This window comes from Herpailurus yagouaroundi, unplaced genomic scaffold (genome assembly GCF_014898765.1).
Source record: "Herpailurus yagouaroundi ecotype Mexico unplaced genomic scaffold, PumYag 193, whole genome shotgun sequence".
Classification (NCBI taxonomy): domain Eukaryota; kingdom Metazoa; phylum Chordata; class Mammalia; order Carnivora; family Felidae; genus Herpailurus; species Herpailurus yagouaroundi.
In genome coordinates, this window is record NW_024412424.1 from 3,789,634 (window position 1) to 3,803,327 (window position 13,694).

The 13,694-nt window shown below is 54.0% G+C and overlaps 1 protein-coding gene across 8 annotated transcripts in view; it reads right to left on the minus strand.

Moving 5' to 3' along the window:
- ZDHHC3 (zDHHC palmitoyltransferase 3) overlaps positions 1 to 13,694 on the minus strand; it is a 61,782-nt gene that overhangs the window by 18,012 nt on the left and 30,076 nt on the right. For all 8 annotated transcript variants that reach the window (XM_040445088.1, XM_040445090.1, XM_040445091.1 and 5 more), the window contains exons 3-5: positions 7,325 to 7,449; positions 759 to 855; positions 11 to 92 (exon numbers count right to left, since the gene is read on the minus strand). In XM_040445088.1, the coding sequence (XP_040301022.1) occupies positions 11 to 92; positions 759 to 855; positions 7,325 to 7,449 (304 nt within the window). The remainder of the gene's footprint in view (positions 1 to 10; positions 93 to 758; positions 856 to 7,324; positions 7,450 to 13,694) is intronic.

Here is a 13,694-nt window from a genome sequence, read left to right on the forward strand (position 1 = left end):
ATATACTCACTTGTCCAGTCTTCTTCAAAGCAATGCAGAAAGTGGAATCCCACCATGACGAGGGCGTGCAAGGAAATGAGAGCTATGTACATCTGAAACAGGAAAGCAGGGCAAACGCCACTGTTGTGAGAGCCTTCTGACCGCGCAGGCTCCCGGGGCAGGGGCCCTCAGAACCTCCCATTCCGGAACACTCAGTCAGGCTGAGGGTCGACCAGGAGAGAGCCAGGGAGGCATCTGCTGATTGCCCTACCGGTCTGGCACCCCAGGCCTGGGACCGAGGCGAGCAGCTATTCACCAGGAGTGCACGGACGAGCGCCCGTGACCAGGCGTGACCAGGGCCCTGGGTGGGCGGGGGCGCTCCGGGCCAGTGGCTTCCCTTCACTGGGAAAGTCAAGGTGCTGATTGCCAGTAGGTGCTCTAGTCCTCACACTATCCTCTATCCACCTGCAGCTGAGGGAGGGCTTGTTGTCATCACCGGAACTGCCTTGTTTAGCTACTCAGACTGGACGCTTGGGACGGGAACAAGGCCCTTGCTTAGAGCCAACCCGCTTGAGCCCGTGTTCTAGACGCTCAGGCGAAGGGCCTACGAGCAGGCCGTGGCTGAGCTAGGAGTGCTTTGGCAGAAAGGCGCAGGCCTACATGGCCACGCGGTATTTGGAACAGCAGCAAAAACCATCATTGCGTGCCGAGAATTTTCGGAGGCCCAAAGCGCTCCATCGCTCGGCGGAGGGTGGGGCGGGATTCGGAAGCTGACTTACTGTAAACAGGACAAAGTACTTCTGGTTGTTCTCGCCGACGCAGTTATTGACCCAGGGACAGTGGTGGTCCATCTTCCGAATACACCGCTTACAAACACTGAAAGGACCCACAAGGCAGACCTTTAGTGGTGTCCTCAAGGTGGCGGGGACCCGAGGGGAGCAGAGAACCCACCCCCCAGCTCTACTCCGCGGCTGGGGCCTCCTCGGGCTCTGCCCCGTGTCCCGCTTGCTGGGTGTGTTGCAAGGGGCCTGGAAGGTGGGGTCAGGACCCCCAGGGTGACGTCATTCCAAACAGGGGACAGTCATTTGTCAACAAGGCCCCTTCTCTTGTTTAACACAGACACAGGATGGAACTGAGGGGATCTGAGCCGGAAGCTGCTCTCTGGCGGTAACTGGGCTGGGGATCTGGTTTATTGAGAGGGACAGAGCAAAGAAACAGTTTTGAAAGTGGACAGGCTGGGGTGGGTATAGAAAGAAGCCGCTCCTAACTCCCCCCCCCCCCCCCAAAGACCAAAACCCCAAGGGCCGGGCGCTAGCAGGGAGGGTGGCCCGACGAGGGCGCTGGAAGGGCACAGAGTGGGCTTAAGTGCAGGATGTCTCAGGGTGGCAGGAAGGGCCCCTTCAAGAACCTTTTACCTCTAAGACAGCATCCACTTAGCTGAAAAAACAGAATGTATTTGAGCTTAAGTGTCGATCAGAAATCCTGTTAATTTGGGGCGCCTGGGTGGCTCAATTGGTTAAAGCATCCAACTTCGGCTCAGCTCATGATCTCGTGGCTCCTGAGATCGAGCCCCACATTGGGCTCTGAGCTGACGGCATGGAACCTGCTTGGGATTCTCCCTCTTCCTCTCTCTCTGCCCCTTCTGCGCCCCCACTTGTGCTTGTGTGCACACTCTCTCTCTCTAATTTGCAAATTACTACCTTGTGATTGGGCTCATTTTGGGACTGAGAAATTGGTCCCCAATTTATTAACATAGGCTCCTTGACATTTCCTTGAGAGTATTATTCCACACAGTTTGAAATACTGTAAAGGTAAACTCGGAAATAAGATGATTAGAGGTTTTTCTCTTTTGAAAGCCCCTCAGTTCACCCCAGCATCTCTTTCCACTCGTTTCCACAGCTAACTTTATCTCAGGTTCTTCATCAAGCGCACCGTGGGCTGTGGCAAGTGGAGCCCGGCAGAAGGGCCCTCATCAGGGTCACACGGGGGGAGCTCACGCTTGCTGAGCTCTGGCTGGCCGACAGTCAGGGCAGGGACAGCGGGGAAGGAGCTCTTCTGGGTGTGAACGTGAGCTGCTCCCCACACTCCAGGCCAGGAGGTGCAGACCACTCTGAAGGACAGCCACGGCCAACTCGGGGCTGCGGGCTCATCCGCACCCCAAGGAGGACGTGTGGCTTTTTCTAAGCACAGTGTGAGCTTTGGTGGCAAGGCAGACCTGGGGCTGCTAAGCTACCCTGGTCAGGCTGGCCAAGCTTGGGGGCCTCAGCTTCCCCATCCACGGGAAGTAAGTGTTGTAAGGAAAAGGTGACAACAGATTGTGGGGGCCTGGTCAGTTTCCACCCTTGTTCTTCTCCACAACCTTGAAGGTCCTCCCTAATACAGGGGAAATGGGCACATCTTAGAGATGCTGGCCCAGCTCCAGAATCCCCCTGGGAGCCTGGAGAGCAGAGAAGAAGGAGGCACGAAAGGGACCTGGAGGGATATAAAGTCAGGGATATAAACCCATCTCTCTCTATGCACGTGTTTCCAATTACAAACATACATGTGAATATGTATAATGTATACTTCATTAGCTAACACTTGTTCCCAGTATACAAGTTTAATAATTTTCAAAATGTTTATTTTTGAGAGAGCATGTGTGTGCAAGTGGGGGAGGGGCAGAAAGAGAGGGGGACAGAGGATCCGAAGCAGGCTCTGCGCTGACAGCAGAGAGCCTGACGCGGGGTTCGGACTCACGAACTGTGAGATCATGACCTGAGCCGAAGTCGGACACTGAACCGACGGAGCCACCCGGGCGCCTCCTCTAGTAGACAAGTTTCAAAGTACAGACAAGTAGACAGTGAAGAATGAGCTGCTCCCTGCATCCTGGGCCGCAGCCACCAGGCCCCACGTTCCCTTCATGGGGCCACCTTGCAAGTCCTTCCTCAGCGCTGGGGTCTTAGCTCCCTTCCAATCTGGGGCCCAAACTCCCGAGGGGAGGGGCGCCTGGTGGCTCAGTGCCACCGCCACCTTCTCCAAGGGGCTTCCGGTAGGTGCTCTGAGGCAGTGTTTGCTCAGCAGCACGGAGGGGTCAAGTGGCCTTACATCCTCCGAAAGCTGCCCAGGGTTTCAACGAGCTGTCACATCTGTCCTTTGCTCTCCTCCCAGCTTCTCAAGAGACCCCGCGTGCGCCCCAAGAAGTGAGTTTCACAACGGGTTATGTGTCCCTGGGAGGCCACACCAGAACACTCCTCCTCCTCCAGGGAGCAGGACAAGTGAGCACGGCAGCTGGGCTACAGAAGGTGGCCCTGAGTGCCAGGCTCCGAGCTTCCTGCCCGCGGAGACACGGAATGCCGAGGTGGTCCCTCTTCCCCGGCTGGCGCAGTTGCTCAGAGGCAGGCTCTGGGGCCAGGAGGTGGCACGTGTGGGTGGGGGGAGTCCATCCATGAACATGGCCCTGATCAGGGGCCGTCTCACCCACGGCTCTCAAAACTAGCAGCCTGAACGGTTCTGCACTTGGGGCCTGGAGAACAAGGGCAAGGCCTGCCCGGGGCCGCCCAGCTGCTTCGCCTCAGGTGCCATCTGTCAGGAGGAAGAAAAAAACGCGGCCTCCCACAACCCTGGGCACTTCACTGGGGTATCGGTCGCCTCAGAGCCAGCCCTCTTCCCATTCCCCGTGGCTGGGTGGGCCGGGGGCTCTGCGGGGTCCCCTCCCCAGACAAGGCAGGCAGGGGGCCCTTTACCCAGGCTTGCCACCCGGCAGAACCTCTTCTCTCTGGGGCTCCTCGCTGCTCTTTCCGCACTGAGCGCACCAGCCCCCTCCTGGGACTCCTCTTGGGCACCATTTTGTGCCCCCTGTGCGAGACGCTGCGGGCGAGCGAGCTCCTGGGGCACAGGCACCAGGGCCTGGCAGCTGGTCCTCAACCTGCGCTAACAGTCACTGGAGAGACGAAACGTCTTCGATGGAGGTATTTTTTGACGTTCCTGCCTTCGGGGTTTCCTGAGCCCTTCCGTGTTTTTACATCAATGTTCCAGAAGACGGCAATGCCTCTCCTTCCCTCTTCCTCCAGGTTCCCTGCCATTTTTCACGCCCCGAAGCACTTCCGTCAGATGCCTGATGGAGCCCAACAAGCTCACGGGCTCCATGCCCTCAGGCTCCTTCTTGCCTGTGTTCCTTCTCTGGCGAGGTCCGAGGGCCCTTGGCATTCAGCCCGAGAGGAGCTGGCTGAGGCCCCTGCCTGGCCTGGGTGATGGCCCGCCATGGAGACACAGCTGTGTCCGTGAGGGCCTGTGTCTCTCCCTGCAGAGGCGCTTACCAAGCAAGGGTCGGCTGAGTGCAGGTCCTGATGTCACAGATGGGAAAGAGCTAGCCTGGGAAGTGGCCCCACCACATCAGAATGGGACGCCCAGCAGGACAGGAGGAAAGATGCAAAAAGGCATCTACCGCATCCCGGTCCCAGCTCCGCAACAACTTCGCGTAGGGCAGTCCAGCGTAGCGGACTTAGAACGCTGCTCTCAGATCTCCGTGCTGGGCTCCGGGCAGAGAAACTCAGCTTCTCCGAACCACCCTCTGCAGGATTGGCCCCGACCCGATCTCCCAAGGTTAGCGATGATGCAGGTCAAATGCTTTTAAAACAATACTACTGCTGTGTAAGTTTTATCGGCAGTCATAATAACCACGAGAGAGAGACGGGGGCCCTGAGCAGTCCGTGACCGTCCCAGCCTCAGCATGTTATGTGCGTGTGGGGGTGAGGGGTGTGTGGAGGGGTGTGAGGCTTTGCCAGGGTCACAGGTCTCCGCCTCCTCCTCGTGCAAGAGGAACCTATTGCATGAGTCCAACACCCTGGCTGTCCACGTTAGCGTGAACGGCTCCCTATGGGGTTTCCACATGCCTCCGTGGTCCTCAGCGCCGGGATGAAAGCAGCCTGGGGTTCCAGAGTGCCCCTCCGTGGAAAGAAGACCCACCTACCCACCACCGGGCTGGAAGGAGCATCTACACGTCCAGGGTCAGGAAGCGTCTGTGGTACCCACCAGAGCTCAGGGAAGGGGGCCAGTTTTAAATTCCACGGGCTCTGTTTGTTGGGGGGTCAGGAACCAAAGAGCTGGGTGCGCGCTCACGGACGTGGACACGCACCTTCCCCTGAGCAGGGAGACTGACCACAACTCTTGAGCCAGGCAGCGGGCCTCCCGGCCCAGGCAAAACCCGGCTGCGTCTGGCGGGCTGGAGATCGTGCGTATCCCAAACCGCGGGTCCCCAGATGGCCCGGGCCACCACGGGCCCTCACAGACGAGCAGCCGTCGCACACGCTTCCTGACGCAGGGGCAGGGCACACACAGACAGCCTCACCAGAGTTCATCTGAGTCAGCGGCTCTTGTTTTGCTCAAGCTGATTTGTTTACTAGCACTCAAGAATACCTCCCTCGGATCATCCTGGCGAGAGAGGCGAGGAGGCGGCGGTGAGGAAAATGCCAGGCAGGGGAGGCAGCCGAGGGCCCAGGGAGGAAAGAGAAAGAACCACTGTGGTCACCGAACGTCCTCTTCTACAAAGGTCGCAGCTCCGTGTTTCTATAAACCCTGCGCACCCCCAGTGCCCGCACCTGCCTCCACCCATAAACGGCTTCTGCTTGGACAGCGAGCTGACTCCGTTATCCAGACTCAACCCCCACAAGCCGGGGGCAGCAAGTCCCTTTACGGGGGACAGAGCCAGCCTCAGAGCGATGTGCTGCCTGGTCCACGGTCTGGGGACACGTGTGGCGGGGACACGGCTGGCCTTCCAACGCCAAGGCCGGAGCCGGTTCCACCACACCGGGCCGCCTGGAGTCACGGCCTGAGGAACCACACGAGCAAGCTGGGCCTTTTGATTCAGGTGATGAAAACAGCTGGCTTCCCAAGCCTCGGATGGCAGAAAAGGCTAGACGGGTGCCCCCGTCACAGATCTCAGAGGTAAAGTGACCGGCCCACGCTGGGCTCTGCGCAAAGACACTTAGCTTCTCCAAACCGCCCAACACCCCACAGGAGACAGCAATGACCAAGCTCCTTGGCCCTCATGCTCAAGAGGTGCCAGCTTGTTGGGGAGGTCGCCACCTCTCTGACAGAGAAACACCCGTACGATTACATCAGGTCACATGATTCCCCCCCCCCCCCAAACTGGAATTCTAGTGGAAAGAGCCCCCCAACCAGAGCCACAAACACTGGGAGCCAATCCTCTCTCTGGTACTCACCAGCTGTGCGACCTCGGTGCGACCCTCCCGCCCCAAACACACACCAGTCCGAAAAAGGGACCAAATGACACGTTTGTATTTCTGTAATTTATCATTTAAAGTTCCCCTGTAATGATAAAATGCAGTTTTCAGCTAGATGTCTTCTTGTTGAGAAGACTCAAAACAATGAAGAAATCTGAAAACCAAAGGGAAAAATCACCACAGAGGAGATGGGGAGATGGCTCTCGGGGCCGAATTCTACAATTGTCACAACCTCTAGAAGGTTGTTGTGTGGTGTTTGTTTGTTTTGTTTTGCTTTGTTTTTGTTTTTTCCCCAAGTAGGCTTCATGCTCAGTGCGGCTTCCAACTTGGGGCTCGAACTCACGACCCCGAGATCAAGACCGGAGATCGACAGCAGACAACCAACCAAACCACCCAGGAGCCCCTAGAAGTTTTTTCCTTTTTTTTTTTTTTTTCAAGTTAACTTATTTTTGAGAGAGAGCACAAGCTGGGGAAGGGCAGAGAGAGAGGGGGACAGAGGATCCAAAGCAGGCTCTGCAACGTGGGGCTTGAACTCATGAACCGTGAGACCGTGACCTGAACCGAAGTCAGACGCTCAACTGACTGAGCCACCCAGGGGCCCGAAGTTTTGTTTTAAAGAGAAGCCTTCATTCAAGGACAACCCCTTTGCTAAAATTTAAGCGAATGGGGCCCACCTCTTAAGTGTGTCAAGTATTAGACACTCACAGAATGATTTTCTAAAGCTTTGTCTCCTGTGCCCTTAATTAATAAAGCCGTGAGGTAGGAAGAGGAGAAACCCCCTCAATTGTACAGATCCGGAAACGGGCGGAGACAGTCAAGGGCGCTTGACTGTCAGGGCAGGGTGCTTCATCAGCTGTGGGAGAGTCAAGTCTCAGGACAGGTGTCTTGAGCCCAAACCAAACGTCCTTTTCCATCTAGTGAGCTCACGGAGATGGGGAGGGAGAGTCACAGTGGCCATTCCCTGCCCAGAGCAGGGGACGTCCAGAAGTCTTGTTGCTGACGGCACCCACTCCGGAAGCAGGTGGCGGGGTGGGGTGGGGGGTGCTACTCCAGAGCAGGTGAGAGGTGGGGGAGGGGAGGAAGCGAGCCCAGGTCGGGAGGAGGGGGTCGGGGCGCACGCGTACCTGCAGTGGTGGGCTCGGTCAGGCTTAATGCTGCAGCATTTGGGACACTTGTACACCACCTGCCCGGGCTTCAGCTGTAAACTTTCGATGAATTCTTTAGTGGCGTTTCCTTTGGGCACCGCGCCCTGTGAGAAAGAGGAAAGGGGTCAGGGCTGGGCCAGGGATTCTGTCGGTTCTGACGCCCCGTGGTGGAGATGGTCACCTGGAAGCAGCAGCTAAACACACACACACACACACACACACACACACACACACACACACACTCACACAGACAGGACAGTCTCATCCCAACAACACGTGGACTCTGTTCAGAATCACGCCAACACCGATGGATACTTGTGGACAATGAGTTTTCCTGTGGAAAAGTAAATGATTTTCCCCAGTAGACAGTTAGGTTGTTCCTAATGATCTTTCTGCTTTCATCTCAGTGACGTGGTTTTCACTGAATCTGTTCTTTCCTATGTAAATACTACAGTTAGGATTTGACTCGCCCATTCCCGTTTGGTCTACGTTAAAATTTCCCAGCAACACCTTGGGCCTTTGCGAAGTTTTACTAACGGGCTTCACACCCCACAGCTCAGTTTTTCCAGATCAAGGTCTGCAGCTCTGAATGTCACTGGCTACTGTTTAAACTAGAATCGTTTTATTTTATTCTCTTACCAATACTATTGTTAGGAAGCACTGGTAATCTACATTTGGTTCTTGTGAATCCAAAAGCAACTGTGAACCATGGCCTTCGGATCTCTGACTTGCTTTCTGACCCAACGTGCCCTCCCAGTTTGCCATCCCGTCCTTTCGTACGCTCGTGGGTGCTCTGCATTTTGCTCTAGCTGTGAACACCTCCGGTGGAGCCAACAGCAGACCCAAAGTGCCACCAGCGTCTACTGGGGCCCGTGTGCCTGTCCAAGCAGAAGGAAAGCGGGCGGTGTCCAGGCCTATGCAGGGTCTCAATGACCAGTCTTCGCCAGGGGCCTACTCGGTGCTCAGCCCATGCTCCAGTGCTCACTGCTATGGATTCAGGTATCAAACAAGGTCTCTGTCCCAGTAGGCCCTTGGTCTCTTGGGGGCTAACGATGCTAGAAGACAGCTGTGTTGAGAGAGCACAGAGGAATAGGTACCAACTAGCCAGGGAACCAGAGAGGTTTCAAGAGATGAGGTTTTTTTTTTTTTTTTTTAAAGTTTATTTTTGAGAGAGAGAGAGAGAGAGAGAGAGCGAGAACATGAGTGGGGGAGGGGCAGAGAGAGAGGCAGACACAGAATCCGAAGCAGGCTCCAGGCTCTGAGCTGTCAGCACAGAACCTGACGCAGGGCTCGAACCCACGAACTGCGAAATCATGACCTGAGCCGAAGTTGGATGCTTAACTGACTGTGCCACCCAGACGCCTCTCAAGAGGTGAGGCTTAAGGGTGGTCCTAAGACATGCCAGGTAGTCCTGAGGGAGGAGAGGGATTCTGGCCAGAGGAGGGGCATAGGTAAAGACAAAAAGGTGAGAGTGAGCCCGGCCCGTCTGGGGGCTGGTGAGAAAATCGGCACAGTGGAATCCAGGGTAGGCAGAGGGGAGGCTGGACGGACGGGCAGGGGGCCAGCTTGAGAGAGAGTGCTCAGCACAGGGCACAACAAGGGACCGAATGTGTCTCCCAAATTCCTAACCCTCAGTGTGTGCTATTGGGAGGTGGGGCCTCGGGGAGGTGGTCAGGTCACTAGGGTGGAGCCCTTGCGCCTGGGCCTTAGCGCCCTTATAGTGACTGCTGAGAGCTCCCTCACCCCTTCTGCCATGTGAGGACACAGCGAGAAGATGGCCGTCTGCGAACCAGGAAGTGGTCCCTCCCGCAGAGGCTGAATCTGCCAGCACCGTGATCTTGGACTTCCCAGCCTATAGAGCTGCGAGAACTATAACTTTCTCTTGTTTATAAGCCAGCCCGTCTCTGGTAGTTTGTTACAACAGCCCAAACGGACCGAGGCAGGTAGCCTGTGTTCTTGGCCGGGTGTTGGACGCAACACTGCGCCTGTAACAACCTCCGGATGCCTCGACTCTAATGAGGGGTTACCACACAAAACTGTCAGGGTGCATGGACACCCGCATTTTTACAAAGCGCTCAGCAGGGCTGAGAATTACTATGCTAGACCAGGAGCTCCATGACGGGTCTACCTCATTCAGCACCAGAGCCTCTAGCCTGGAAAAGGTCTATCAGTTTTAGCACGGGGTGAAAGGAGCAGTGAAAGCAAGCAGGACAAGAAAGAAGGGGGCTCAGGGTGCCAGCCTGGGGGGCTCCAGCAGTGTGGCCCAGCTCCCTATCAAGAACCGGGCCTGACACTGGGTCGAGTCATGGCTCTGGGATGGGACTGCTCCACACCCCCCACCTAAGGTCTAGGTGACAGGAGGCCGTGCTCATCAGTGGGCGCCCACGGGACACCACCATCAGGGAAGTTGACGCAACATCTGACCACAGAACTGGGGGCCACGCCCAAGTCCCGAAGGGGCCCCGGGTGAGGGGCAGTGTGGTCGGCTAGGGTGGGTAGGTGGGTAGGTGGGGATTTCAGGGCTGACGGACTGTAACAGGCCAAGCGAGGGGTTCCCGGGTTAGAGGGGAGGAAGACGGGGTGTCAGCACCTTTCCCACGAAGGAGAAATTCTGGGATAGGAAGACCCACTGAAGAAGCAGTACAGACCAGGGAGCTGGAGTTTTGTCTTTTGCTACAAAAATGACTCACGGGGACAAAGACCCTAGCTATGGAAACTGCAAAGACAAATCAAGTACCGACCCTCTCCTGAAAGTCTACACCACACTGAGCATTGTGGGAAAGTGCACGGAAGTGATGGGGGCCTGGGTCCCAAACAGCTGCTGGGGCGGATGCCCAGATGCCCAGACACAGCAAGGAGGCTGAGCACCCGGCCAAAGCCACGGCCACTGGTGCATCAGGAGCTAGGGGAGGCGGGAAGGCCGGGAGGATCCTGGTGGACGTAGCAGGACAGGGGCACCTGGGGACGGAGGCAGTCCAAGCAGTGGCCAGAGGATGACGGATAGAGCAGAGGGCACGCACAGGGGTGTCTCCCAGGCAGCGGAGGAAAAAACTCAGGACCACAGTTCAATTATGGGAAGACTTGCAAGTTGTCTCAAAGAGGGCCTCGGGTGCCTCTCTGGGGTCTCCAGCCAGCATGCACCCTCTCCTCATATGGCTCTTTGCTGGAGCCCCCCCCCCCCACCAACTTGCCCCTGCTAACCATTCCGTCACCAGCTCTTTCTCTGCTCTCCTGTCTCGTTAAGGACCCGCTTACACTCGAGATGGGCAGCATGTGGCCGACATGTCACTAGGAACGGTGCTGTGCTTCCCCGCTGGTCTGCCTGAGGCCGAAGGGGCAACAGACAAGTACGAGCCCAGAAAAGCCAAAGGCATGCTCATCCACATGAATGCTCTTCTCATTGGTGGAGGCTCAGGACTTTTGAGTGGGACAGAGATGAGGTCCTGAGAAGAAACTTCTAGAAATGTGGATCCTGATACACAGGCACTATGGGCACCAAGATGCTGAAAACTACATGTGATTCAGAGTAACAGTCACCTCCGTGGTGGTGGGGAGGCTGGGAGAGGAAAAGTGGGGGTGGGGGGTAGGAAACAAAGAGGTTAAACCGCCTTTGTAATGTTTTATGTATGAGGCTGGGGGCGTGGAGATATCATATTATCATATCATTGTATTATCCTTCATGCCCTTTCAACTGTGTCATATGTTTCATTACAATTTTTTTTTTAAAAAGTAGGAAAAAACCCCACCTAGTCTGCAAAACGCCATCAGATTGCCAGAAAAGCCTATGATAGAAATTTTAAAAGCAGGGGCGCTGGGTGGCTCAGTCGGTTGGGCGTCCGACTTTGGCTCAGGTCATGATCTCACGGTTCGTGAGTTTGAGGCCCATGTCAGGCCCTATGCTGACAGCTCAGAGCCTGGAGCCTGTTTCGGATTCTCTGCCCCTCTCCCTGCCCCTTCCCCACTGGGCTCTGTCTCTCTCTCTCAAAAATGAATAAAAACATTAAAAAAAAAAAGAAACATTAAAAGCAAACAAACTTTGATAGGTGAGGACTCTGTGATATGTATGATGCCATTTAGGACGTCCTTCTTGACATTAAATATGCTATAAAAGTATACAGCTATCAGCATGGAGAACATCTATGACAGATGGCTAAAGGCACACATAGACTTCCAAAGAGTATATGGCATATAAGACATTCCGGAACAGATCTGATACCCAGTTGACACTTGAATAATGCAGGGCTGAGGGGTCCGTGCAGCCAAAAATCCACATATAGCTTTTGACTCACCTGAAACTTAACCGCTAATAGCCTCCTGTTGACCAGAATAGCAAAAACGTGAGTAGTCAACTCACACATATATTGTACATTATTTGTATCCTACACTATATAGTAGGATATATATACTACTATATATAGTAATATAATATACTACTATATACTAGTAGTATATAGTACTATATAGTACTATATATAAATAAAGCTAGAGGAAAGAAAATGTTAAGAAAATCATAAGGAAGAGAAAACACATTTCCAGTACTGGACTGTTCTTATCAAAAAAATTCGTGTGTAAGTGGACCCGTGCAGTTCATACCACATTGTTCAAGGGTCAGCTGTATATATATATATATATATATATATATAGACAAAGACATGTGCCAAATTATTAATGGATATCTCACATAGTCAGATCACAGGTTATTTGCATTTTCTTGACCATATTTCTTAAATGTTCTAATATGAACATGTGGCTTTTGCAATTAGAAAGAAACTCTAAAAATACAGGCAAGGGGCGCCTGGGTGGCTCAGTCGGGTAAGTGTCCAACTTCGGCTCAGGTATGATCTCATGGTTAGCGAGTTTGAGTCCCAAGTCGGGTTCTCTGATCTCAGCACAGAGCCTGCTTCGGATCATCTGTCTCCCTCTCTCTCTGCCCCTCCCCTGCTCTCTTTCTCTCTCTCTCTCTCAAAAATAAACACTAAAAGGGGCGCCTGGGTGGCGCAGTCGGTTAAGCGTCCGACTTCAGCTCAGGTCACGATCTCGCGGTCCGTGAGTTCGAGCCCCGCGTCGGGCTCTGGGCTGATGGCTCAGAGCCTGGAGCCTGTTTCTGATTCTGTGTCTCCCTCTCTCTCTGCCCCTCCCCCGTTCATGCTCTGTCTCTCTCTGTCCCAAAAATAAATAAACGTTGGAAAAAAAAAAATTTAAAAAATAAACACTAAAATTTTTTTTAAAAAAAATACAAGCATAAAAATATACCTCAGGAAGGAACTACCCGAAGTAGGAATATGCCCAACTTAACTGAATTTTATATTCAAAACGCTATGACCATCTCATCTTGAGATATCTGAGGCCCTGCCCTGAGGCACTAGGGCCTGGAAGTCTTTACAAGGGCAAAGCTGGACCCTGACCACCCATATGACTGGACTTTGAAAGAGGATCCAGAAGGAGGGTGCCTGGGTAGCTTCAGTCAGTTAAAGCGTCCGACTCTTGGTTTTGGCTCAGGTCACGATCTTGCGGCTTTGTGGGTTCAAACCCCCGCGTCAGGCTCTGTACTGACAGCTTGGAGCCTGCTTGAGATTTTCTCTCTCTCTCCCCACCTCTCTCTGCCCCTCTCCCACTTATGCTGTCTCTCTCTCTCTCTCAAAATAAATAAATAAACAAACTTAAAAAAATGTTCTTAACCCTTTAAAAAAATAAAAGGGGATTGGGAAGGGCTCTGGCCCAGGCAGAGAGGGCCCCACAAAAGCCCAGAAGGCCACATTAATACTCTTTAATGCAAAAGGTCATTGAGTCTGGGCAACCGTGTGAACTTGTATGAATCCTGAAGGCACAAAACCACAACTGGATGTCACTCCTCATGCACAAAGGAAAAGCCCTAAGGAACACCGTCTGCCCAAGGAGATAAATCAACGGGGCAGAGTTTTCCTAAATGAAGGCTCAGGTCGCTATTTCCCCCCCACATCCAGTTTTTAAGGTCCCAGAATTTGCTGGAAACCTCAGGAGGCCCCACATAAAGGCCTACAAGAGGAAAACCCTAAACTGCAAAGGGCAATCGGAACTCTCTTCCGGTATTCTCATTATCGCCTGCTATTCCAGACCAGGGCACATCATGTAACAGCGCGGCCTTTTTATTTTTTTTAATTTTTATTTATTTATTTTAACATTTATTAATTTTTGAGAGAGAGAGACAGAGAGACAGAGAGCGAGTAGGGGAGGGGCAGAGAGACAGGGGGTGACAGAATCCGAAGCCGGCTCCGGGCTCCCAGCCATCAGCACAGAGCCCAACGCGGGGCTCGAACTCACGAACCGTGAGATCATGACCTGAGCTCACAGTCAGATGCTCAACTGCCAC